The sequence below is a fragment of the Rhagoletis pomonella genome, unplaced genomic scaffold (assembly GCF_013731165.1).
Source record: "Rhagoletis pomonella isolate Grant_MI unplaced genomic scaffold, Rhpom_1.0 Rhpom_scaffold_00002, whole genome shotgun sequence".
Taxonomy (NCBI): Eukaryota; Metazoa; Arthropoda; class Insecta; order Diptera; family Tephritidae; genus Rhagoletis; species Rhagoletis pomonella.
The window spans coordinates 80,773,319-80,798,043 of NW_023458556.1; the positions used below are offsets into that span (position 1 = coordinate 80,773,319).

Below are 24,725 nucleotides of genomic sequence, written 5' to 3' on the forward strand. Positions count from 1 at the left end.
CAAAATTTTGTCATAAACGTTTTTCTTGGTAAAGAATTGTTGCAAGCATAAATTTTGAGTAAATTAGCTTTAATATTTGTTGATTTATCGAAGAATTCGTATTTCTCCAAATTACCGTTCTTTGGGAGGTAGGCGTGGTTATTGTCCGATTTTAAAAATTTTCGGCCATTTGGTATGCTGTAGTAAGACTAACAACTGTGCCTAGTTTGGAAGAAATTGGTGCAGCGGTTACCAAGATATACACATGTATCCATAAGTGGGCGTGGCTACGCCCATTTTCCAAAAATGTACAATATTCTTATTTTTCGTCTAAAGGTTGTTGTAAATATCAATTTTGAGTGAAAATTACCGTTATATGGGAGGTAGGCGTGGTTATTGTCCGATTTTGCCCATTTTCAACACCATCCGTCCTACGCCCGAAAGAAGTGCACATACCAAGTTTCGTTAAGATATCTCAATTTTTACTCGAGTTATCGTGTGCACAGACGGACGGACGGAGGGACGGACAGACAGTCACCGCTTAATCGATTTCTCTTTTCATTCTGATCATTTATGTATACATTTGTCTATATCTATCTCGATTCGTTTTGCCTGTTACAAACAACCGTTATGTGAACAAAGTTATAATACCCTTGTGCACAAGTGCGCTCGGGTATAAAAATAGGGGCATAATTTTTTTCGACGTAGAACAGTCCTAGAGGGTTACAGCATTAAAATTCCGACTTTACTCTTTTTGGACCACCCTAATATACAAACAAACAAAAGACCAGTTTCAAAATATTAAAATATGATTGACTTACAATAAAAATAACATAACCGTTAGAGATCAATGAAAAAGTTCAGTTCAATCCAGGAACGTATTTGTACTTCTTAACATAAGTGGAAGCAAACCAAACAAGAACTATTTTTACACATTTTTACATAACTAACTCATGTTATATTTTATAGGGTCTCTTTTCGCGTTTACCATTCGTATTTTTCACTAGTTTTAACTTTGCTTAAAACTTCGTGTTAATTTTTTACATAATAGTAAAATTCAGTGCACGTCATTTTAATGTTGAACTTGCACTGAACGATACTTTCAACAGCGCCAATGTAATGGTCTGATTATGCATACTTCGCATAACTTCGCACAACTTCGCATAAACTTCAAACTGTAATTTCGTATGTACTTTGTATCTAATTTGTATGTATTCCATTACCCAGAAATTAGCAGAACTTTTAAAAACTTAGCGTTCTGTTGAGTTTAGATTTTGCTTCACATTTTCTTTAGTTACATTTTTATTGCACTGGTACAAATGATTGTGCGAAGTTATGCGAAGTATGCATAATCAGACCCTTAAGCGACCATTGTGATTAAATAAGAGAAAAAACATGCTCAACATTCGCATTGTGGGAAGGGATTGCACGTCTGTATTGCAAAAATTTTGGCAAGTTTGCTTTTCGTTCGTGTTCAATAGTATCTTTAAAAAATAAACTCCATTTTTCTAAGGGCGGCATTTCTTTCAACTTTAATGTACATTTTTCAATAAACGATTTTAAATAAGTTACTTCCACATAAAATTCATCGGATATCAAATGGTAGGGGTCAGTGATCGGGAAGGGTTCAAACTACCGGGGAAAGTTATATCGGTAAAAAAGAAGTTATACGTGTCCCGGCGTTTCGCTGGGTCACGTCTAGGAATCGAGATATATCGATTTGAAGTTAGTAACTATCATATAGGGGAAATTGTCACCTTTGGTGGTCTTTTTTTGACATAACTCGAGAACCACTAGTCCGATTGTGCTCAAACAAATTAAAAAAAATTAAAAATTACAATTCCTTTCTGTTCATATAACGTTTTTCTATATAATCAACAGTTTTGCCGGTAAAAATAAATGTATGAAGAAAAAATATATTTTTTGCCTAAAATATTAAATTTTTTTATTTTTTAAATTCATAAAAAATCAAAAACGGAAAAAAGGCAAATCGTATTACTTTTCACATAACCTTTAAGCAAAATGAGACATAGATCATGAAAATCGATGGACGCGTTTCGCTTTTATTCACAATTAAGTGAAGGTATCTCATTTTGACAAGAATATTGATTTTATGTTTCAATGAATTTGGATAATATTTATTATATATTATTTATTATTAACACGTGAAATTAAAAATTATTACAGGTAATTATTAGGTTATTACATAGATACATAGGTTATAAAAATCGATGAACGCAAAACTTATTTTCGTTTGTTTGCGCCCTTTACTTTTTACTTGCTTGTGATATTGGAATTATTTTGTTCGATGGGCCGGATTCTGGTGTTGGTTTATAGGTGAAATCCGATTGATCCATTGTTTCAATAGAAAAAGAAGTTTCTCTGTCAGGACTTGGAAGCGGTGGAATTGGTATTTCATCCGAATGCGGTAGAGGTATTTGTGCACTTTTAACAGATATGTAAACTTTTCGTTTAAGGCCTTTACGATTTACTCCACATATTTTGTTTGCGCAAGCGTAACAGATGTCGGATTTGTGCTCTCCTGGATCAGTCCAAATCATGGGTACACCAAAACGAAGTGAACTGCGTTTCCCTTGGATCCACATGTTAAGACCATTGTAGCACGTTTTACAAATTTTGTCTGGGACCCACGAAACGCCGCGAATTATTTCGGAATCAAAATAAAGTTTAAAAGCGCGCTCCACTTGCTCAGTGAGTAATGCAGTATTTGTTGAAAAAGCTCTTTTGCCACAAACGTAACAAAATAAATTGATATTTTCTGGACAATTTGCACTCATTTCGGTTTTATACTTTTATTACTTTTTCGTCACTTTAAAAAAAATCGTACTTTAAGCGTTCGGAGACACTTGTTGAATGACAAAAATCGATCAATGAACACCTATAAATACTACGTAAGTTTCAATATTTTACTGAGAGGTACTTATGAATTGGCGCATCTTTTAAGGGTGGCTATATACCTGATTCGTGTGCGTTTTAAGTTTCTCGAAACGTTCTAAAACATGACCACTCATAAATGTGGGTGCAATTTGTGTAAAAAAATCATGCAGGTAGCCAACGGAAAAAACCCAAATAATTAAACAGGTGCACTTTCCTTTTTTCCTTTTAATTGTCCACGCACATTTATGACCGTTTTTTAGTTTGTTACCGCTACCATAAAAATCAAATAACCTTTTGTTTATTACTTTTTTTTTTTAATTCTGACAATCATAAAAAAAGTCATCAATGTTTTTTCCAAGAAATTTTAAGCATATATCGAGCAAATTTTTGAAATTCATACCTTTACTTAATTTTGAATAAAAGCGAAACGCATACATTGATTTTCATGATGTATGTCTCATTTTGTTCATAGGTTATGTGACGTCACGTGACACTTTTTTCCGTTTTGAATTTTTTATGAATTAAAAAAAAAAATTTAATTTTTAGGCAAAAATAATTTTTTTTTTCTTCATACATTTATTTTTACCGGTAAAACTTTTGAGTATATAGAAAAACGTTATATTAACAGATTAAAGGAATTGTAATTTTTTTAAATTTGTTTGAGCAAAATCGGACTAGTGGTTCTCGAGTTATGTCAAAAAAAAGACCACCAAAGGTGACAATTTCCCCTATATGATAGTTACTAACTTCAAATCGATATATCTCGATTCCTAGACGTGACCCAGCGAAACGCCGGGCCACGTATAACTTGTTTTTGACCGATATAACATTTCTCGTTGGTTTCATCCCATCCCGATTTTGACTGTCGCATAGTGTAATTAATGGATTCTTTTTCTTACCAACTTCGATTATAGGTTTTACTGCCCCTAAATCGCCGAAATTACGCACTGTGCGGCGGTTGCTGCAAAGTGCATTGTCTCGACGCCTTCTTTTCTGAAAAATTTGACAATTAAATTAAATAAAATTGTCTTATGTAAACGCAGCGTTATCATGAGTTTTATTTTCGCCCAAAATGTTCACTTTTCACTTTCGAATCCGATAGGCTAAACAATTTTCCGCTAAACATTTGAAACTTAAAAAAGCAAATTATATATTGTTGTCCCAAGCATTTAACGGGGGCATTTTGGTTGTAAACGGGGACAAAGAGTCCGAAACAGGGACATGTCCCTGGAAAGAGGGACGTATGGCAGCCCTACACTAGAATCTACTTTAAGTGTCCTTTGTTCTAACATTGTGGATTAACAATTTCACAGAACTAAAATACGTAATACGGAAACGAAGACCTGGGCCTATTTCATAAAGCGACAGTGATAATTTTGTAACGACAGGCATTTTCCTTATTGTCAGTGACAATTCAACAGTTTGGTGGGTGTTTTATTTCATAAAAATAATTGTCACCACCTCATAAATTCCATGAGGAATTCCATTGAAAAGTGACAAATTGTCATTGTCGGGGTTTAAAATTGTCGTTGACAAAATTGTCGCCAGTCATATGAAGTTTATATGTAAATCATATGTAATAATTGCGTTTGCATTATTTTAGTTTTAAGAAATATCCAAATTATTGAAAAGTAATGATATGCGCGCAATTACCATATAAATAAGTTTACAAAACTCTCCTGTGACAGCTTTCCGACGGGCCTATTTGGTTTTTTCGCTATTGTCGCGACAATTTTGTCAGAATGACTATTGTCAGCACAATTGTCGACAATATTCCATAATATCTCCGTCGTAAGCTTATATGATACAGAAAAAATGTCGCCGACAATTCTGGCGTGTGATTCTAGTGACTTACAATTGTGTATCCCAAACAAACCGGCGGTGTTTGTGCTTTTATAAACAAGACACGGTACCCTGGAAATAATTTCAACCCTCAAGTTGCATCCGTTCGCCGATTCCTGTTGCTCCTATTTCGGGGGACCTCACTGAACATTTTCCAAAAAAAGAGGGTAAAATCCGTCGGGCGCTTTTTGCTATGGTAACTTTTAATAATTCATAAATTACACAGGCCAAAAAAATTTTAAAAAATTTTGTTTCCTAAAATGTTAAAGCTGTTTTCGATAGCCTTTTTTATGCTGATTACGAATCTGTAAGTATAAAGTTTCCAACAGATTTAGATTTTGAGAAAAACGTGGTCAAAATATCAAAAAATCGCGCTTTTTGAAATATTTGAGAAGCTCCAGCAAAAATAATAAAAGATGATAGAATCTTCCAACTGGGCTAGATTAAAGCTATGTAGAACTTTACTATCTCTGAAAATACCATTCGTGCACCTTGACGTGATGGTCACTTATAGTCATTTATTGAACAAAAAACTTCGATAAAATCAGTTTTTGTCCAATATTATTTTATTATGTAGCTCATTTTTGAGTATGTTAAGAAAATAACTTGTGTCAAAACCAAGCTAATTGGACAATGGTTTTGAGTACTACTTAAACACATATACTCATCATTAAACATACAAAAAAGCAGAAGAGTCTGTTTTACGAAAGCCAAGTCATGTTTTCACATTTTATTTACTGCCTTTTTACACTTGTTTTAACGTTTGCCATCTTTTTACATTAAAATAATGCAATATTTTAGCTGCTATTAATTTCGCACAGAAAAAGTTATCCTTTGACCTAATGTGCAGTGGTATGAACGCGTATCAATGCAAAAATCCATTGTGATTTGTGGTGATTTTAATATAGACATGATATCTTCATCAGCATACAGTCGTCGTCTTCGAAATTTCCGTGATGATAACGGTAGACACACTGACAAGGGTTGCAGAAAATTCCTCAACTCTTATCGATTTATGTTTGATAAATATTGATCTGAAAAAACTTCGTGCATTGTATCTATTGACGACCGAATTTCCGATCATGCGATTTTAGACATTAAAATTAACGGTCGTCGCAATAAAGTGTTAAATAAATAGTGATATAAATACTAAAATGACTTGGTTCATCAATACTCTTAAAAATGCAACTGATCAATTCAAAGGCACAAAAAAAATTACAACAAAACATGACTTCTTCGTTTCAGAATTAGAAAAAATTCGTTGCGAAAAAAATCGTTTGAATAAATTGACCCAATCCTCTTCTAATAATACCGTAACTATAAAAATGAATACAAAAAAGCGATTCAAGTTAATAATAATAATAATAACCAGGGAACGGATTTTTAGGACCTCAAAACCTATTAAAAAGGCAAAATAAAGTAACGAAATAGGCTGGAAAAGGCAAAATAAAATAGTGAAAAAGGCAGGAAAAGGCACTAGGTATTGCAAAAAAGGCAAAAAAAGGCTAAACAAAATAGCGAAAAAGGCAGGAAAAGGCAAAAAAAGGTATTGCAAAAAAAGCAAAATAAAGCACTAAAAAAGACAGAAAATACGAAGAACAATCAAAAAATATATTTATTTTAGAAATGCTTATATTACAAGTAAAAAGAGAAAAACTATGAGCTAGTTTCATTATATGAAAAATTTGTACTTTGAATCTTTGACTATTTTATCCTTTCAGGTTTCTAACTCATAAAACTTTAATCTGTATAGTTGTAGTAATATTGAACCACAAGATGCATTTTGAAGTTTTCTGGCAGCATTTTTATTGGATTTTCGCGAAGAAAAGCCTTGAATGTACTAAATGTGCGCTCGACGTAAGTTGATACAAGTGGAGCCCAATTTAAATATGAAACGTTTTAAACGTTCATATTATCAGAAATAAGGGCGCTTTCCTCGCCCTTTACAATTTTATCCACACCCCTTATTGTCTTCAAGCCTACGTTAGCTGAGAAAACGGAATTTTTTCAACAACAATTTGGCAAGAGGTCCCTGTGCTTCTATAAGCCGCATGGGCATGTGAATATTTTTTAATCTTAAAAAAAAATTGTAAATGCTATAATCACTTTTTTAAAGGTTAAAGGTAGAAAAGGCAAAACAAGGCAAATATCTTAAAAAAGGCAAAAAAAAGGAAAATATCTTAAAAAAGGCAAAAAAAGGCAACTTCAAATGTGTATATATGGAATCAGGGAAAGCTAAATCGTGGACATTCTTAATCGAATATACTCTATCTCCTTAGCAGAAAAAAAGGCAATTTGCATAAAATCCGTTCCCTGATAATAACAGATTGACGCTTACACATATGTTAGTGTTTGGCCGATCTTCTCCTCCGACTTGTTGCGTACGCCTTGATATTGTCACACAAAGCGGAGGGACCTACAGTTTTACGCCGACTCCGAACGGCGATTGTATTTTTATGAGAAGCTGTTTTTAATAGCAGAAATACTCTCGGAGGTTTGCCATTGCCTGCCGACGGACGACCGCTGTTAAGAAAAAACCTTTTTTCTATATTTTTTGCGATGTTGCTTTGACCAGGGTTTGAACCCGGCGGCCGATAAGTTAATAAGTTTACCTTAAATCAGCGCAAATTAAACAGTGTATATCGATGGCTGAGTGGAAGATCGACCTATCTCGGCAGCCAGTTCGAAAAGGCCCTATCTCAGAAAATTTTTCAACATCGTTCTATCTCAGAAAACTTTTCAAGAAGGCCATACTTCAGAATTTGATTGAAAAACACCCTACCTCAGAATTTGGTTGAATAACGCCTTATCTCAGCTGCCGATTCAAAAACGCCCTATCTCAGCTTATTTTCAATGTATTTTCGGTTGAGATAGGGCGTTTTTGAACCGAATTCTCAGATAGTGCGTTCTTCAACAAAATTGTGAGATAGTGTTTTTCAATAAAATTCTGAAATAGGTTTTTTTTAATAAAATTCTGAAGTAGGGCGTTCTTGAAAAGTTTTCTGAGATAGGGCGTTTTCGAACCGGCTGCCGAGATAGGTCGATGTTCCACTTAGGGATGCAACATCGTTCTTAAAAACATCGATGTTTGAAAACATCGATGTTCTCAAAACAAACATCTATGTTAAAAACCATCGGTTTAAAAAACGATACATCGATGTTTTTCCGATATTTTAATTTATCATCTACTACCCGATATAAAATGAGGTCAGAAGCCTTTTTTTAACTCAAAATAACTAGATTCACATATATGCTACAAATGTAAGTAAATGTGTATGTAGCTATACTTATGTAACTACGACGTACCTAAAATATAAATTTACCTATTCCAATGGTTTTAATAAAATGGATTTTAAAAAGAAAACACATTTTCTCAATTAAAAAAGGAACATTTTAATATATGTACATATACGAACTTCCTTCAAGGAGCATATTTCAATACAAATATTAGCATGTAGCTATAATTATGATGTAAGTACCTTAAATAAATCTTATTTGTTTGAATATAAAAACTTTGAAATGGAGTTCAGGAAAAGAAGCCTATTTCTATCCTGAGTGATGGTTGCACCAGCTTGCGAGAACAAGCGCTCGCTTGGCACAGACGTGGCAACGATGGGGAGGTATATCATTGCAATCTTTGGAAGTTTCGGGAACAGGGATTTCATATCCTCCCAAATTTCAATAGCGTCTCCTTTTATTGGTGTAACAGGAGACGACAGGTACATCTGAACTTCTGTTTCACCGACAGTTTCTGTCATAGCAGCAGCAGGGAATTTATTTTTCATGTTCTTGTGGGTAAGCTGTTTGTGATATTTCCAGATGTCAAAGTCTGAGTCGTGTTTATCAGACTCATCGGATGTATCATTATAGGTTGTAGGTGAGCTGTTGTATTCACGCACATATTTGTTTAAATAATTAATTACTCTGCCTTTGGCCCAGGCATTTTTAAAATGCATAAACTTAAATCTACGATCGAGAGTACTTGAAATGGCAAGAATTGCAGAATATTCTAAATTATCAAATCTTCTTGCTAGTTGTTTTTAATCTCTTCTTTAAATTCAGAAATATTTTTATTTTTAGGTTTGACATTTTCTACGATTTCCCTGGCGCAACTCACTAATGGAATGACTTTGCTAACCGTTATGTAGCTATCTCCAGAAATTTCTTTTGTTAATTTTACAAATGGACAAAGTAATTCTATAATTTCTTTTACCCAGTCTATTTCACTGCTTGAGATCATTGTGGGAGCTAGTGGTCAAGTCAAAAGTATTGCTCCTACAATGGGCACTAATTCAATGAACCGCTGGAGCATGTAAAAGCACGAGTTCCATCTTTTTCGAATATCAAGTATCATTTTTTTGACTTGACCTTCTTTCAACCCCATATCCGTTTGCCTTTTCCTCAGCTCGTCACTTGCGTTAACGTTCTTTTTTATAAATTTCACTATATCTCGAACCTTATTTATTAAATCAGTACAATTTTTTGAATCGTCAATGGATTTAGCTACAACTATATTGATCGTGTGAGCAAAGCAAGGAATAATCTTTTTTTCTCCAAACATGTCACGATTGACTTTCATCACCGTGCTATCATTATCTGTGATGATGGCTGAAACCTTGTCAATGGAAATATGCCACTCCTCAAAAATATCTTTGAGCTTTTCAGTTATGCACACAGATCTATGGCCTTCTGTCATTTCAAAAATACCCAGCGTTCCACTGAGGAGTTTAAACTTGTCCAAAAAATGTATTGTAACACCTAGAAATGATTTATTTTGCATTGGCTCCGTCCAAATATAATAGGTAATGCAATAATTTTCAGCATTCTTTATGTATGTTTTAAAAAGATTACTCATTTCCTCATATTTATCATGAATCCTAGACTTTATTGTCTCTCGACTAGGCATTTTGTACAACGGACAAACTTCCCTCATCAGCTGTGAAAAACCTTTACCTTTTACGGTGGAAAATGGTCTATTGTCCATGATTATAAAGTTTGCTATAGCATCAGTAATTTTTTTTGATTTTGCTCCATCCTGTGCCGTTATGCTTTTTATGTTGCTTATGAAGTCATCAACACTTGGCTGTGCAGATTTATTGAAACTATGAGTAACAGTGCTTGATGATGTACTAGCAACTGAATTTTGTGTGCCTCTAACGCTCTCGGAACTGGTCGAAGAATTGCCATTTACGCGGCTGTTCGATGTTGAAGGAAGGTCGACCTTATTTAAAACACTAGTCTCAGGCGTTGCAGCATCTATTCCAATAAAGTCAGTAATAACTCTTTTTGTCTTTTTGCTTGGTACTTCTGAATTTTCCCATTGCTGTGAATGTACTTTGTCCAGGTGACCACGAAGATTGGTTGTGTTACCTGGAGTTTTCAGGTTCTTATTACATATTTTACACACAGCTTCCCTGTCACCAATTTTGGTAAAATAGTTCCAAATTCTACTTTTCAATTTATTGGGTGGCATCGCTTCCTGTAAAGAAGCGAAATATACAATTACAAAATACCTGTCAATAATATACACATAATTCTTTACTTACCACCAACATAAAGTAGCGAGGCAAGAGTACAATTGACTAAGCAAACGAACGCTGCTGATACAAACAGAAGCAACATCAACCGAAAGCGCAGTGCGGCAACGTGAACACGTGACTTCGGACAAATATCTTATTCTAGTTGAAACCCGTAGCCTAATTGTAAATTTGGGGCAAATGAAATTATAGACTACTTACAAATAATAAGCATATACAAGTTTTATGATTAAACCTTACTTATCCCACTGCAAATGCAAAAACACGCTAATAGAGCAAAACAATTATCAAGCAAACAAATTAAGGTACGGCGCGGTAAATTTGCCGCTTGTCGGTCAGCAGAGTACGAACGGAATGAATGAACGATGTCGATGTTTCTCACTTTTCTAATCGATGTATCGACGATGTATCGCCCAGCAAAATATCGATGTCAACATCGATGTTTATGAACGATATATCAATATTTTGCAAACATCGATGCATCGTTGGCTAGAGAGCAACGAATCAACATCGTCTTTGCCTGTTGCGCTTTGTTTCTTGTATGCAAAAATGCCTTGCAAGAAATATTACATTCTTGAAAATGCTTTTGGTGATATGCAATGCCTTTTGTGTTATAAGTCATTTAAAAAATAACGAATATGCTATTCAAAGACATTGTAATACTTTTGATAACGAAACATTTTGATGAAGAAGAAATACAACGACTTTTTAATGAAAAAAAGTTAATTTTTTCAAAGAACTAAAGGATGGTTGTTAAAGGGAATATGTATGCGATTAAAAGGCATTTTTAATCACATCATAATGGTATGGAAAATTTTGATGAACATGAATTTCAATTTTTTTATTTAAATTTTTAATATTTGACGTGGGTGAATCCAAATGAATTTTGAAATTTTTTATTAGAGTTTTACTTAAATATTTTCATAACTCAAAAAACTAAAAACTCGAGAAAACCAGGTTTAAAGTTTTGAATTTACATATACTCCCAAGGGAAAAATTAATATATATTCAGCTTTATCATTTGTTTCCATGAGTTTACTATGCGCGGATTAGAGGTGTCAAACTATCGATGGTACTATTGATAGTATCGATAGTTTTATTTTTTTGCCCCTATCGATGAGTAGTGATAGTTTTTCTCAAAAAAGGTTAAACTATCGATAGTTTAAAACCTCTAGCACAGCCGATTTTATTTATAATGTCTCCATGTAGCTGCGCGTCAGTTTTTTAAGTTTGTCAATTTTTTATTATGAGTGATACTTTCATTGTGATTCCTCCTTTAATGGCCGTTTTCCAAGCAACCTTTAATTAAAAAGCTCCCTTTATATTTAAACGTTGCTTCAAACCATAAGTCTATGTCTGAAGTAAAGCATTTCTATTATCGTTATTTGACGTTTGTATATTTCTTGGCTGTAAACAAATCAAAAAATTATATTACGAAATTTAAACAAAATATATCATATTTGAAAATTTATAATAAGTAACAATTAAACAAGGCAACAGTGATTTTGTTGCGGCAAATGATAAAGCTGTTTTTGATAGACTTTTTTATGCTGATTACGAATCCGTAAGCATAAAGTTTCCATCGGCCCCGGATTTTTAGAAAAACGAGGTCAAAGTGTCAAAAAATCGCGTTTTTTGCAATATTTTAGAATGTCCACTTAGCACAAAAAACAAAAAGTGAAAGAACCTTTAACTGGGGCTTAAATTAAAGCTATAGCCCTCGGCTACTATCCCTGCACCTTGACCTGATGGTCACTAAAAGTCATTTATTGAACAATACAAAAATACTGGAATAAATACGGTGCTATTTAAAAAAAAAATAAGTTTTGCCAAAAATCAGTTTTTGATGTTAAATAAATAACTACAAGTGACCTTAGAGTTAAGGTTAAGGGATGGTATTTTATGCGATTGCATTCGAAAGTTCAAGCATTAATTTCTGCCCAAGTGGAAGGCTCTATCCCATTTTGTTTAATTGAGGTGGGTACTCAAACTTCGCACAAAATCAGGTTTTGCCGTTAAATAAATGACTATAAGTGACCATCAGGTCAAGGTGTAGGGATAGTATTTTCAGGGATAGTAGTTGAGACTTCTAGCTTTAATTTAAGCCTAATACTGCCTTTTGTTTCTTTGCTAGAGCTTCCGATTTTTTGACATTTCGACCTCGTTTTTCACAAAATCTGGAGCTGATGGAAACCTTATGCTCATGGATTCGTAATCAGCACTGACAAGTCAATCAAAAACAGCTGTAACATTTGCCGCAACAAATTTTTTCCCATTTTTGTTGCCATGTGTTATAGATCATAAGAAGAAGCTTTCTTTACTAGGCTCATAATTTTATTTTTAATTGTAAGCTTCAGTAACTGACAGAACTATACATGTTAAAGCAAAATTTGAACATGAAGTGAATTTTAAAGTTAAAAGTCACTTAAGAAAACGGCCCTACGTGTGTTTATATTTTCAATATTTTGTTTTTTTTTGTTTTTCGATGCCGTCCCTGTTAATTTGGAACAGTTTTTAACATTACATTGACTATCGATAGTAATATCGATGGTAGCGTTTGACACTATCGATAGTATTGCTGGAAACTATCAACGAGTAACGATAGTTTTTTTCTGAAACATGGAAACTATCGATGGTGGCACTATCGATAGTTTTACAACCCTAGCACGGGTGAACATTTTTCGGATGAATTTTTTTTCGGGCGAACCTCAGGCTGATTTTATTCTAGTGAGCTATTGGTAATCGTTACAGCTATGAAATTTTTACACATCATAAGAAAGAGCGAATGTTCATTCTTGCATACTTAACCCGATTTTTGCTTTTTTGGGATTACGATACTTTTGTAGTACATGAGCGATGCACATATATGTGCATATGTATGTGTTAAACATATGTATTTATATGTTTTTATTGAATACCGATAAGTTAAAAATTTTGTTTCACTTCTCGTAATTTCCTACTGGGTTGCTCATGCGGAGCAGTTCTCTTGTTCTCACCAACACAGTCACAGTTTAACTTTTGCCGACCCAAGAATGATAGAATACAAGATTGCGCCAATCGAGCTGAGAGCAACTGGCCGTGACGTCAAAATATACCAGAATGAGAGAGCAAGACGAACTCGACAAGAAAAAGAAGAAGCATCGAACAAAAGGCAGTATTGCCAAGTTTTGAATTTGAAAAAGCACCAACTTTTATTGGTGTATTTTATGGACTTTATATGAATACATAATTTTATTGTAAGGATGCCGATTCAAATTAATAAAAATCAATGTTTCTTGCACAACTGTCGATTTCTTCTGGCATGATTGAAGGTGCTGCACATATTTCGATGTCGTTTATGATTGTCACTGTGCCATGATTTTGTTTAAATTTTTGTAAAATTGCTTAGCACACTTACGATTGCTATAAATTTTGCTTCCATTTTTTTAAGATTTTCTAAATTGAAGTCTTCAAACCAAAAACAAAAGCACCAAAAACGCACCAAGCACAAAACTCAAAAATTTTCGCGTTTTGAATACCCACTAAATTTGGTGCGAAAAGCATCAAGTTGGCAGCAGTGAATGTAAACAAAAGTATATTATGACGTCAGCGATTGGGTGGATGCTGTCAAATCGACGAAGAGAGGGTTAGCGGTCCGCGAATGGCGCGACCCTTATTTTCTGGATCGTGTTGCCGACCACTGTTCTAGATGCAATTTTCGTCGTTGGCAGTCAGCTAGTTAATATTAGCTGTGTTTTATTTGTCCAGAAATTTAAGCTATTAGCTTATTTTGTATGGAGGACTTACCCAACATAATTATATTGGCTTATGAAAAGCTATCTTGGCTTGTATATTGAACAAGAGGCATTGCCATTCAGCATCAGAAATTTTCTCCTTCAGCCAATCAGAAAGAGGCAAAAGCTTACTTTGACACTATTTGCAGTCAAACAACTGTCAAAATTAGGCTAACATAGGAAATAAGCTAATTTCGTTTTATTGACCAAGATTTAGCTATTTGCTTGTGATGGTTGAATAAAACATGCCTATTATTAATCATTAATTTGAAACTGGTATTTTCCCGGACATTTTAAAGAATTCAACAATTATTCCTGTCCCAAAAGTTTCTGGATTTATCCATATTGCTGGCCATCGACAAATAAACACACTCTCTTATTGTGAACATCTGATTGAAAAATTGGCGTACACGCAATTTGCAAATTAATTATATTGATAAAACTCAAATGTTGATTGACATCCGGGTTTCGAGAACATCATTTCTGTGAATCCGCGATAAATGATGTTTTATATGAATGGAAAATAGGTTAAAATGATTCTAAATTTATCATGGCAGTTTTTTTGAACCTCAAGCGTACATTCGAAACCGTCGATACAAATATTTTATTATGTAAATTGAAGTCATATAGTGTGAAAGGAACCTCACTTAATTGGTTCAAGAGCTATCTAGAAAATCGTAAGCAAGTAACCAAGACAAATGAAGTGATTTCTAGAGAAGCAGTTAATCACCTAGGGGAGCCTCAGGGATCTATTTTGGGTCCATTGATACATTAACGATTTGCCGAATTGTTTAAAGCAGTGATTCCCAAAGTGGTCCAGGTGGACCCCCAGGGGTCCGAGGGGGACTCGACGGGGGTCTACGTTGGCGTGAATAAATATGGGGGTCGATGAGTTGTAAGTGGGGGTCCAAGAAAATTTATATGTTTTCGATAGTAAAGAACCAAATGGTTGCTTGATAGCCTCTCTATTAAATTTTTTTGAGTGGCGCATAAGGCTCTTGACGCACTGCTGCATTTACCGTCACTTTGTGTTTTTATACGTGAGAAAGCCTTAAAGGCCACCTGCAGACTAAAAAGAACCGGATGTTGGTATAACACTGAGTGGGGCGCAGCGGAAATTGCTGGCGGCAGAGATTTAAGCACTTGTGTATTTTCAATGCTACAGGATAGTACGCCACCATTACTTTTGTTGAAGAGATTCTATAATGTTGAGTTCCCTGAGACGGAATGCTGGTTAGATTCCATCACTGAGATCGGACTCACGAGTCTTCACTGATGGCTCCAAAACTGACTCTGGGTCATGATCTGGGATCTTTTTCGAAGTTAATGTGGATAAGCTTCACTTTTCTGTTGGGGAATATGCTTTGGTCTTCCAGGCTGAGGTAATTGCAATCCTCAAAGCCATGGACTACATGGTGGAACATAGGTGGAGGGGAAGTAGTTTACGTGACTGCAGTGACAACCAAGCTGCACTTAAGGCATTGACCAGACCTCTAACTACTTCCAAACTAGTTCGGCAATGCAAGTATCGTACTCTGGGGACCAGGTAACCTGGTAATGAGACATCTGACCATTTGGCCAGAATTGGCTCATACCAGGCATTCCTCGGTACGCAACCAGTTATAGCACACCCGCTTTCGGCCATCGCAACAACTATCAGAATCTGGGTGAATACTTCGCTCAGCAATGACTGGGGGGCATCGAGGGGTTGCAGTTGGGCAAAACTCATGTTGCCTTCAACCACAGAAGGTCTATCTAGTTTTTTGCTCTTACAGGCTAACCTAATATTAACACACGCCGCCAATTTATTGTCAAAAATTTCTCAGCGCACATACAACTTATGGGGGATCAACCGAAATTGAACGGCGTGCGTATGAAGCTAACTCAATTTTCAATTTTTGTTCTGCGTGACATTTTAATTTGACGTTTCGCTTAATGAATTCAAATATAAACGCACGCAAGCCAATTTCGGGTGACGAAAAAAACAAATTCGACGGCATACGTACCAAAACGCAAGCCGCGAATATTAGGTTAGCCTGTTACTGAGCAGACGACACTGCATACAACTTTTTGTCACTTCGCGTGGCACAAACACCTAACCATTTGCCCATCCTACCTTCAAGAGGATGAGACGGTAGAACACTTTTTGTGCTTCTTACTTGCTTGGTTGTTTGTCATCGATTTTTCTAGACTCGTTCTTTTTTCTGTTATCAGTTTCTGAATTAAAAGTTTGGCGTAAAAGGCTTAGCCGTTTTGTTGGTTTTAGTTTTGTGTTTTAAAAATCAAAGCTCGGAGCGATAAAAATAAAAATGATGCCATCAACACAAATAAACTATTTTACAAATACTCCACGTACAAAGTCATGAGTGACTTCACATTTAATTTTTTTATGAGCTTTGGGAATATTTGGAAATTAATCAGCAGAGAGTTCACCGAAAGCAGTAAATTTTTGAAAGGGGTCTACGAGAAAAAAAGTTTGGCAACCTCTGGTTAAAGTATTGTCAAGCCAGATTATTTGCTGATGACACACTTTATATATCATTGCCGATTCTACTGAAGAAACCGCTTTACAGTTAAATAATGATTTAGAAATACTCTATGAAAAATTATGTCAAGCCAAACTTTAATTAAATGTTACTTAGGGTAGGGGCTAAGATCAGGACCTTACCGAGGTCACACAGGCCGGATCGTGAACGGCCTACTCCGGTAGGTTAGCTGCGAATAACCAATAAGCAGTCCCAGACCAAGAGCGGCAGGAGAAGAGGGCCTGATTTAAAAGATCAGAAATGCTTGATGAATCTCCTGTGTTCGGGCGAACAGATGCCGCCTACCAAAAAGCATCCCAGGATTGAGACCAGTTAGATCCTGCTCATGGCATACTGAAGCATGTATACGATTAGTTCGACATTGGGCTAGCGAGAGCAGTATTCCGCCACTTTAGTATGTGAGGGTGACACTTCACAGAAATGGCTGGTGGGCTAATGTTGCAATCACCTCCGTCTCGTTAAAACACTGGCAGGTCTTCAAGTACGTTCAATACACGTCGCCATTTAGTTGGCCGCACAGGTCCAGTTGAGATTTACTCCTGGTTTTGCGCTGTCTTGGCTCTGAACACAATATCCCATAAGCGACTGTGCTACGTGTGGAGATAGCGGCTTGAAGCGGAGACCCAACTGAATGGAAATGAACAAATCAAAACAAAAACAGATAAGCGAAACCGACGTAGAGGCTCTGATGGAAAAATGCAGCGCATTCAGAAAGAGTAGTAGAGTTGTGCGCTCCCCGCCACAAACTCCTCTGCAGGCAAATGCCGGAACCGCGAGCACGGAGAAAGCTGCCGACTTGGCGTAGAAGGCTACACCTTGGAAAACAACAACTCCCGGCAGCCGGGATAGAAATCTTCAAATACCAGCTGCTGCAAACAGCGACAAGCATGTCACCGCAAGCTTGGGAATTTGCGAAGGCATTGAAGATGAGAAATTGGCCCAGATTCGGCTCGTCTTGAAGAAGATGCAGAGTGCTGTCTCAAAGCAGAAAAATATGTCCTTGGACATAAAAACGGGTATGGCCCAAATCGAGAATAACTTAAAGCAATCTCCGAGAGCAACGCCGAAAAAGGTCTACCCTTTCCGAGCTGCGAAAAACTTGCCCTGGTCGCAAAAGAGAGCTCGACCATGAACCGACTCCCCTACAGGCGAGCCGGAAAATAAAAAACCGCAGAAAACCGCACCAATTAATCAATGGATAACGGCTGATACACGAAGAAAGCCCAGCCCAGGGCCAGCGCCAGCTCCAGGTGAACCCCTGGCCAATAAGGGCGAGGCGACCAGCCGCAAAAAAAGAAGAGGGTGAGAAAAACGAAAAGTCTCGCCAAACTTATCATTAAGCCAGCTGAAGGCAAAACCTATGCAGAGGTGCTGGGAACGATACGTGGTAAGCTCCAACCTGAGAAAACGGAGACCGTAATTCGATCTGTTCGGAAAACCCGCGAGGGCGGCGTGCTTATCGAGATGGAGTGCTGTGGCGACCACTCAGCATTTAAGGAAAATGTGTGCAATGCCATTGGCCAGCTGGGATACGCCCGTATCCTCACTAGATGTTTACGTCTAGAAATTCTGGGCATGGACTACCTAAGCACGGTCCCAGAAGTGGAGAACGCTATACGCGGAGAATTAGGAGAAAAGAATGGCCAACTTCGCGTCTCTCTCCTCAATGTAAACTCGTGAGAACAAAGAATAGCCGTGGTGGAAATCGACGAACTGCCAGGCCTGACTCTTTTTGAAAAGGGGAAGCTGCGAGTGGGTTGGATTATCTTCCGTGTCCGAGAGCGCGCGGATGTCCAAAGATGTCTGGGATATAGCCACAAAAAGGCGGCATGTAAAGGCCCAGACAGAAGTAGGTCATGTTGGAAATGTGTTCTGCGCTGGTACTTGTGCTCGGCAGGAGATGGTCAGAAAAATTCCAATCACCTGCCCGAGTCGGGAGCATGCAAGGCCTTCAGAATTGTCCTTGCTGAGGCTAAGACAAAGCTTGGGAGAATATGATTAAATTTATACAAGGCAACATTAACAGGCAGACCGCTGTGGTGTAGTGGTAAGCAGTGCGCGCTTTCACTCACCAGCACCTGGGTTCAAACCCTGGTCAAAGCAACATCGTAAAAAATTTTGAAAAAGGTTTTTCTTAACAGCGGTCGTCCCTCGACAGGCAATGGCAAACCTCTGAGTGTATTTCTGCCATGAAAAATAGCTTCTCATAAAAATATAATCGCCGTTCGGAGTCGGCGTAAAATTGTAGGTCCCTCCGCTTTGTGTGACAATATCAAGGCGCACGCCACAAGTTGGAGGAGAAGCTCGGCCAAACACTAACATATGTGGAAGCGCCAATCTATTATTATTAACATTAACAGGAGTAGGGTAGCTGATGATCTGCTGAACCAATTGGTTTTTGAACAAAGAGCAGACGCTGTCATCATCAGTGATCCCTATAGAACAAAGGAAGCCTGGCATGTTGACCAATCAGGCTCGGCTGCGATATGGATTGCTAACCCCAACCATCGCGCAGAGAGCAGGGGGGTCGGACGTTGCTACGTCTGGGTGAAAATGGCACAAATCACTCTGGTGAGCTGCTATCTGTCGCCAACCGACACAGTCCTTGTCTTCAGGGAGAAACTCGACGGCCTTGAAGATGAGTTGCGTGATATAACCGGACACTTAATTGTTGCTGAAGATTTCAACGCAAGAGCCGTGGAATGGGGTATGCCCCAAACAAGAAGACTGGTCCTTGAAATGGCAGCCCGGATTGGCCTGACCATCCTCAACACCGGAACGACCCCTACATATCGGATTTTTTTTTGGATACTCGATCCCTGTCATAACCCTGTTTTTAAAAAGCTTCTTCGAAGGGCTGACGGATGGAGAGTAATGGAAGACCTGAGTGGTAGCGACCACAACTACATCACCTTCCAAGTCACTGCCACAACGCGAGGGTAAACACGTAGTATCCCACGCGGGAAACCAGGAAGGAACCCGTCTAGGATCGATGTTTTTAAATAATTTTTCATATATTGACGTCAGAGTGAAAAACTACAAATGCAATTTTACTACATATATTTGGCCCATGATTTCGCGAATATATTGATTTTTGTGTGTAAAATTTTCTATCGCACGGTGTTATATGTATAATGAGCTAGACATTTATAAAAAAGATATTAATTAGGAAATAAAAAAGGAAATTTAGCCAATACTGGTCAAAGAAAAGGAGTTAGCATTATTGCCATCAGTGCATTTTACAAATCCCGAAAATCCCGGAATTATTTCCCAAGAATCCCGGGACTTTCGTGACCTAAAAAAGGCCGGGATCCCGGGATAAACATTCCTAATGTATGTATATTAGGGTGGTCCAAAAATTCATGTGAAAAATTAAAGTCGGGATTCTTATGCTCTCATCCCCTACAATTGTTCAATACCGAAAAAAATATACCCCTATTTTTATACCCGAGCGCACTTGTGCACAAGGGTATTATAACTTTGTTCACATAACGGTTGTTTGTAACAGGCAAAACGAATTGAGATAGATATAGACAAATGTATACATAAATGATCAGGATGAAAAGAGAAATCGATTAAGCGGTGACTGTCTGTCCGTCCGTCCGTCCGTCCGTCCGTCTGTGCACACGATAACTCGAGTAAAAATTAAGATATCTTAACGAAACTTGGTACGTGTACTTCTTTCGGGCGTAGGACGGATGGTATTGAAAATGGTCAAAATCGGACGATAACCACGCCTACCTCCCATATAACGGTAATTTTCAGAAATACGAAAACTGCGATATTTTAGTAACTACTGAAGATTATTCACTCAAAATTGATATTTGCAATAACTTTTAGACGAAAAATAAGAATATTATACATTTTTGAAAAATGGGCGTAGCCACGCCCACTTAGTGTTACATGTGTATATCTTGGCAACCGCTGCACCGATTTCTTCCAAACTTGGCACAGTTATTGGCCTTGGTACAGGATACCAAATGGCCGAAAATTTAAAAAATCGGACAATAACCACGCCCATATCCCATATAACGGTAATTTTGAGAAATACGTAATCTTCGATAAATCCGTAAATATTGAAACTAATTTATTCAAAATTGATGCTTGCAACAATTCTTTATCAGGAAATACGCTTATCATAAAATTTTGGAAAATGGGCGTGGCACCGCCCATTTATGATAACATATATGTATCTCGGTAACCGTTCTACCAATTTGTACCAAACTCGGTATGGTTATTGTGCTTGCCACATAAAAGCAAAACGTTCAAAATTATTGAAATCGGACTAAAATTACGGCTTTTCATATAACGGTAAATTTTAGAAATGCTCGAAACGTCAATATTTCGAAATTTAAGGACGCTAATTTATTCAAAATTGATACACCCCGGCTTACCATGTAGCGGTAGCTTTCGGAAAGGTGAAAAGGCATATATGTAATACTTGCGCCGGGTATTTAATGTTCGGCCCCGCCCGAACTTAGACTTTCTTACTTGTTTATTTTGAAATCAATAAATGTTTAGAATGTTACTATTACTGGGAATCTTTTGCAGAGAAACAGAGTTTTCCGATAGAATAATATTGATTTTTAAGAATTCTATACCATTTCTATGAAAAGTGGTCTTTTCCCCATACAAAATACATGGAAAACTTTGAGCGCTTTGAGCGCCCTCTAAATGTTTTTTGATTTCAAAATAGAAAAATAGGGGTATACTTTTTTCGATATAGAACACTGTTTTTGGGCCACCCTAATGTATAAACATAGATAAAATATGTAAACAATACAATTGATTTAAATTAAGTGCTTTACGTAAAACAAGTTCAATATGTTCCAAGTGAATTTAATTTCACTATGAGGGTATTGTAACATTTTTTTCCGGCGCCCTCTAAAAACAGCTGAATCGGGATTTTTCTATAGCTTCTTTATTTGGCGTTCGATTTCTACAGCTTGGCGTTCTTTAATAAGGGACTGTATTTTACAGGGTGATCAATAGTAAGAAGCTCAAAATACACTTCCATTCTGAAGAGAGCCTTGACTTTATGTTCGCCAAGTTTAGTAGCCAACAATCAACTTGAATTCCGAAAAGATAAATATTTACCCAAAATATAGATCGGGATTTTTCAACAGGAAATTTCAAGGTTACAGTGACGAACAACAGTATTGGCACAAAGAAAGAAGAGAGTCTTTTATTCTAATTTGTTTTCGATAATTTTTAAAAAAATTAAATCTCTAAACATCCTGCAAAACTGAGGATAATTCAATAAATTTGTATACCAATTTGCATCTTTCTATTCAGATTTTTTAGAAAAATTCTAAGTATGCAGTTTTATAGCCCTTTCAGGTTAGGTATAAAATCAAAATCAGCAGCATCTTTGGACACGAACAAGTTGTTAGTCGTTGGATGCGATGAAAGTGCTATATATAAACACTGGGTAAAAAAGTGGGGTAGAATTGTAGAGCTGAAACCGGGAGATCACTTCAATGGCCCATTTATCAACTGCATTCGAAATTAAATTGAGGAAATTAATTGAGGAAAATCACTGCAACAATTATACTTAACACCCCGTGTCTCAGCTTTATGCTATATCGTTTAAAATGTCCATTTTATTGAAGTAGACAGAGTAATTTGAAATAGAAGAAACGGAACGTTTAGGTTACATGTAAATACATACTTTGTCACACGGACCTATTCAACTAGCTTGGTAAAACTTGCGGAATATATTGTAAAAGTGTCTGGTCCTTGCATTCAAACGCGCTTTTAGTATTATGGAGCGAGAGCTTGGACTAAGTGTAAAATCTTCGTCAATGGCTTCTCTATGTCGATTGGTGGCAGCTTTGCGTTTATTTATCAGTACCTTGTAGTATTTAGAATTTCACAACCATGGCCGTAATAACAGTACCCGGGAAAAAAACTGTTGGTTTTTGCTGTGCAAATAGAGTGTATCGTAATTCGCTGCGACCATTATTTTTTACATTTACTTTGCTCCTGCCTTTCCTCAATTGTTTTCTTCACTTCATTCTTGTTTCTGCGGTATGAGAAGAAATGCACGATTTTATTACCGAGTAAGCAGTTTTGCTACGTTGCTATCGCCGTCAGTCGGACTCATACGTACGGAGTCAGTACCACTTCGCTTTGACAGTTTCATTTAAATCGCGCAGTTTTGTGAATGTAGGTATCTGCAAAAACCCTGTACATTTATATAGTACACATTTATCGTCTCGGTTTGCAATAAAAAAATAATTGAACAACAATAAACAACTAAAGTTTTCGTTGAACGAAAATAGTCTTCTTTCGCACTCACATAATGAAAGATAGCTGTTGAGTCGAACTTCGAAAAGTGATTTATTAAAAAAGCATATTTCTTGCTTAAGTAAATACATACATATTTTTCTACGTGTTTGGCTGAGCTCCTACCCCAATTTGTGGTGTGCGGCTTGATGTTGTTACACAAATGGAGGGACCTACAGTTTTACGCACGGCAAATAGTTTGTATGAGGTGCCTTTTCATGACAGAACTGCACTCGAAGGTATTTCATTACCGAGGGAGATCGCTATTTAAAAAAGACTTTTTGGCATGGTCTTCTGACCAGGGATCGAACCTTGGTCTTACCGAGTGGAAGTACACATCTCAAACACACGACTACGGCGGCCGATGATTTATCATTTTTGAGTAGCATATTATTTGTCTTTCAACAAAATCATCTTTCTGCATTATTTTTGAATATATGTATGTAACTAAATATGGATGTATGTATGTGAATACTACAAAACTAGTAAGTTCAAGAAAATATTCGATTAATGACAGTAAAAGTTATATTGAATATCAACATTTCATTTAAGCAGGAAATCATCGTTCGTGACATGTATATATGTATGTACATATGTATGTACTATGGATGCCAAAATATAAAGAAAATTGTGATCCCGGGATTTCGGGATATTTTTTCAGTAATCGTGGGATTCACATTGAGTCATAACATTTATGAGTGTGAGTAAAAATTCAATATCTGAAAGCATTTAAACATACCATGAAATAAAACTATTTACAATTTACGATAAACTGATTGTAAAACTCACAGATTTATTAAATCAGACAAATGTAAAAGTAATACATTTGAAAATTGTATTAAAACAAAGTAAGTGCGCCTGGGCCACACTGGAGAAGTGAAACTTACGTCACATACATATCTATTTTGTCTCATAGCCAATATACATACATACATATATACATACATACATACATATATAAATACATACATACATCTGCCTCTGCTTAAGGTTACATTTTCTTGTCTTTTTTCTATCTAGATCCCTGCATGTACGTACCCCTGTTCGTTCTAATTACATTTATGTTATTCTGTTTTCCTTTATCTTCATTTTTATCTTTATACTCTATCGATAACAAAATCGATAGTAACATCCAATAAAATATCTATAAAAAACCGATAAAAATATCGATAACAAAATCGATGAAAAATTCAATAAAAATTTCGATAGCGAAATCGATAAGTATATTGGTAGCAAAATCTTTTAGAAACTATAAAAATATCGATAAAAATATGCATAACAAATTCGATAAAAATATCGACAAAAATATCCATAACAAATTCGAAAAATATCGATAACAAAATCGATAAATATCGATAACAAAATCGATAAATATCGATAACAAAATCGATAAATATCGATAACAAAATCGATAAATATAGATAGCAAGATCAAGAAATATCCACAACAAAATCGATAAAAAACAAGAAATATCGATAACAAAATGGATAAATATCGGTATCAAAATCGATAAATATCGATAACAAAATCGATAATAAAATCGATAAAAATATCGATAACAAAATTGACACAAGAATCGGTTATTATATTGATACGTTTCGAAAATATCGATAGCAAAATTGATAACAATATCAATAAAAATTTCGATAAAAAAAATCGGTAAAAATATCGATAAAGAAACTGATAAAATATCAATTATTTTATCGATAAGTCCCGAGAATCCCGAAAATCTCTAAAATTTCCAAATAGTTCCCAGATCGAGTCTCTGTGTCTCTCTCTATATCCTTTCCTCTTTAATTACCTTTATTTTAATCTTTCTTTCCCTATCTTCATCTTTACTTTTATTGGTATCCTCATCCTCC

General features: G+C 36.1%; 2 protein-coding genes across 2 annotated transcripts in view; one reads left to right on the plus strand and one right to left on the minus strand.

Annotated features, from left to right (window-relative positions):
• Window positions 1–8,204: 8,204 nt before the first annotated feature.
• On the minus strand, window positions 8,205–10,591 carry LOC118734742 (zinc finger BED domain-containing protein 4-like). Its single transcript, XM_036464438.1, has 3 exons — window positions 10,497–10,591; window positions 10,266–10,415; window positions 8,205–10,198 (listed from the first exon to the last, which is right to left on the minus strand). The coding sequence occupies exons 2-3, from the start codon at window positions 10,272–10,274 to the stop codon at window positions 8,975–8,977; spliced, it is 1,233 nt and encodes a 410-aa protein (XP_036320331.1). The 5' UTR covers window positions 10,275–10,415; window positions 10,497–10,591; the 3' UTR covers window positions 8,205–8,974.
• Window positions 10,592–22,678: 12,087 nt separating this feature from the next.
• LOC118734106 (nuclear transcription factor Y subunit alpha) overlaps window positions 22,679–24,725 on the plus strand; it is a 155,041-nt gene continuing 152,994 nt past the window's right edge. Inside the window, 1 exon segment of the mRNA XM_036463815.1 lies at window positions 22,679–22,743. The gene's annotated coding sequence lies outside the window, so the exon portion shown is untranslated.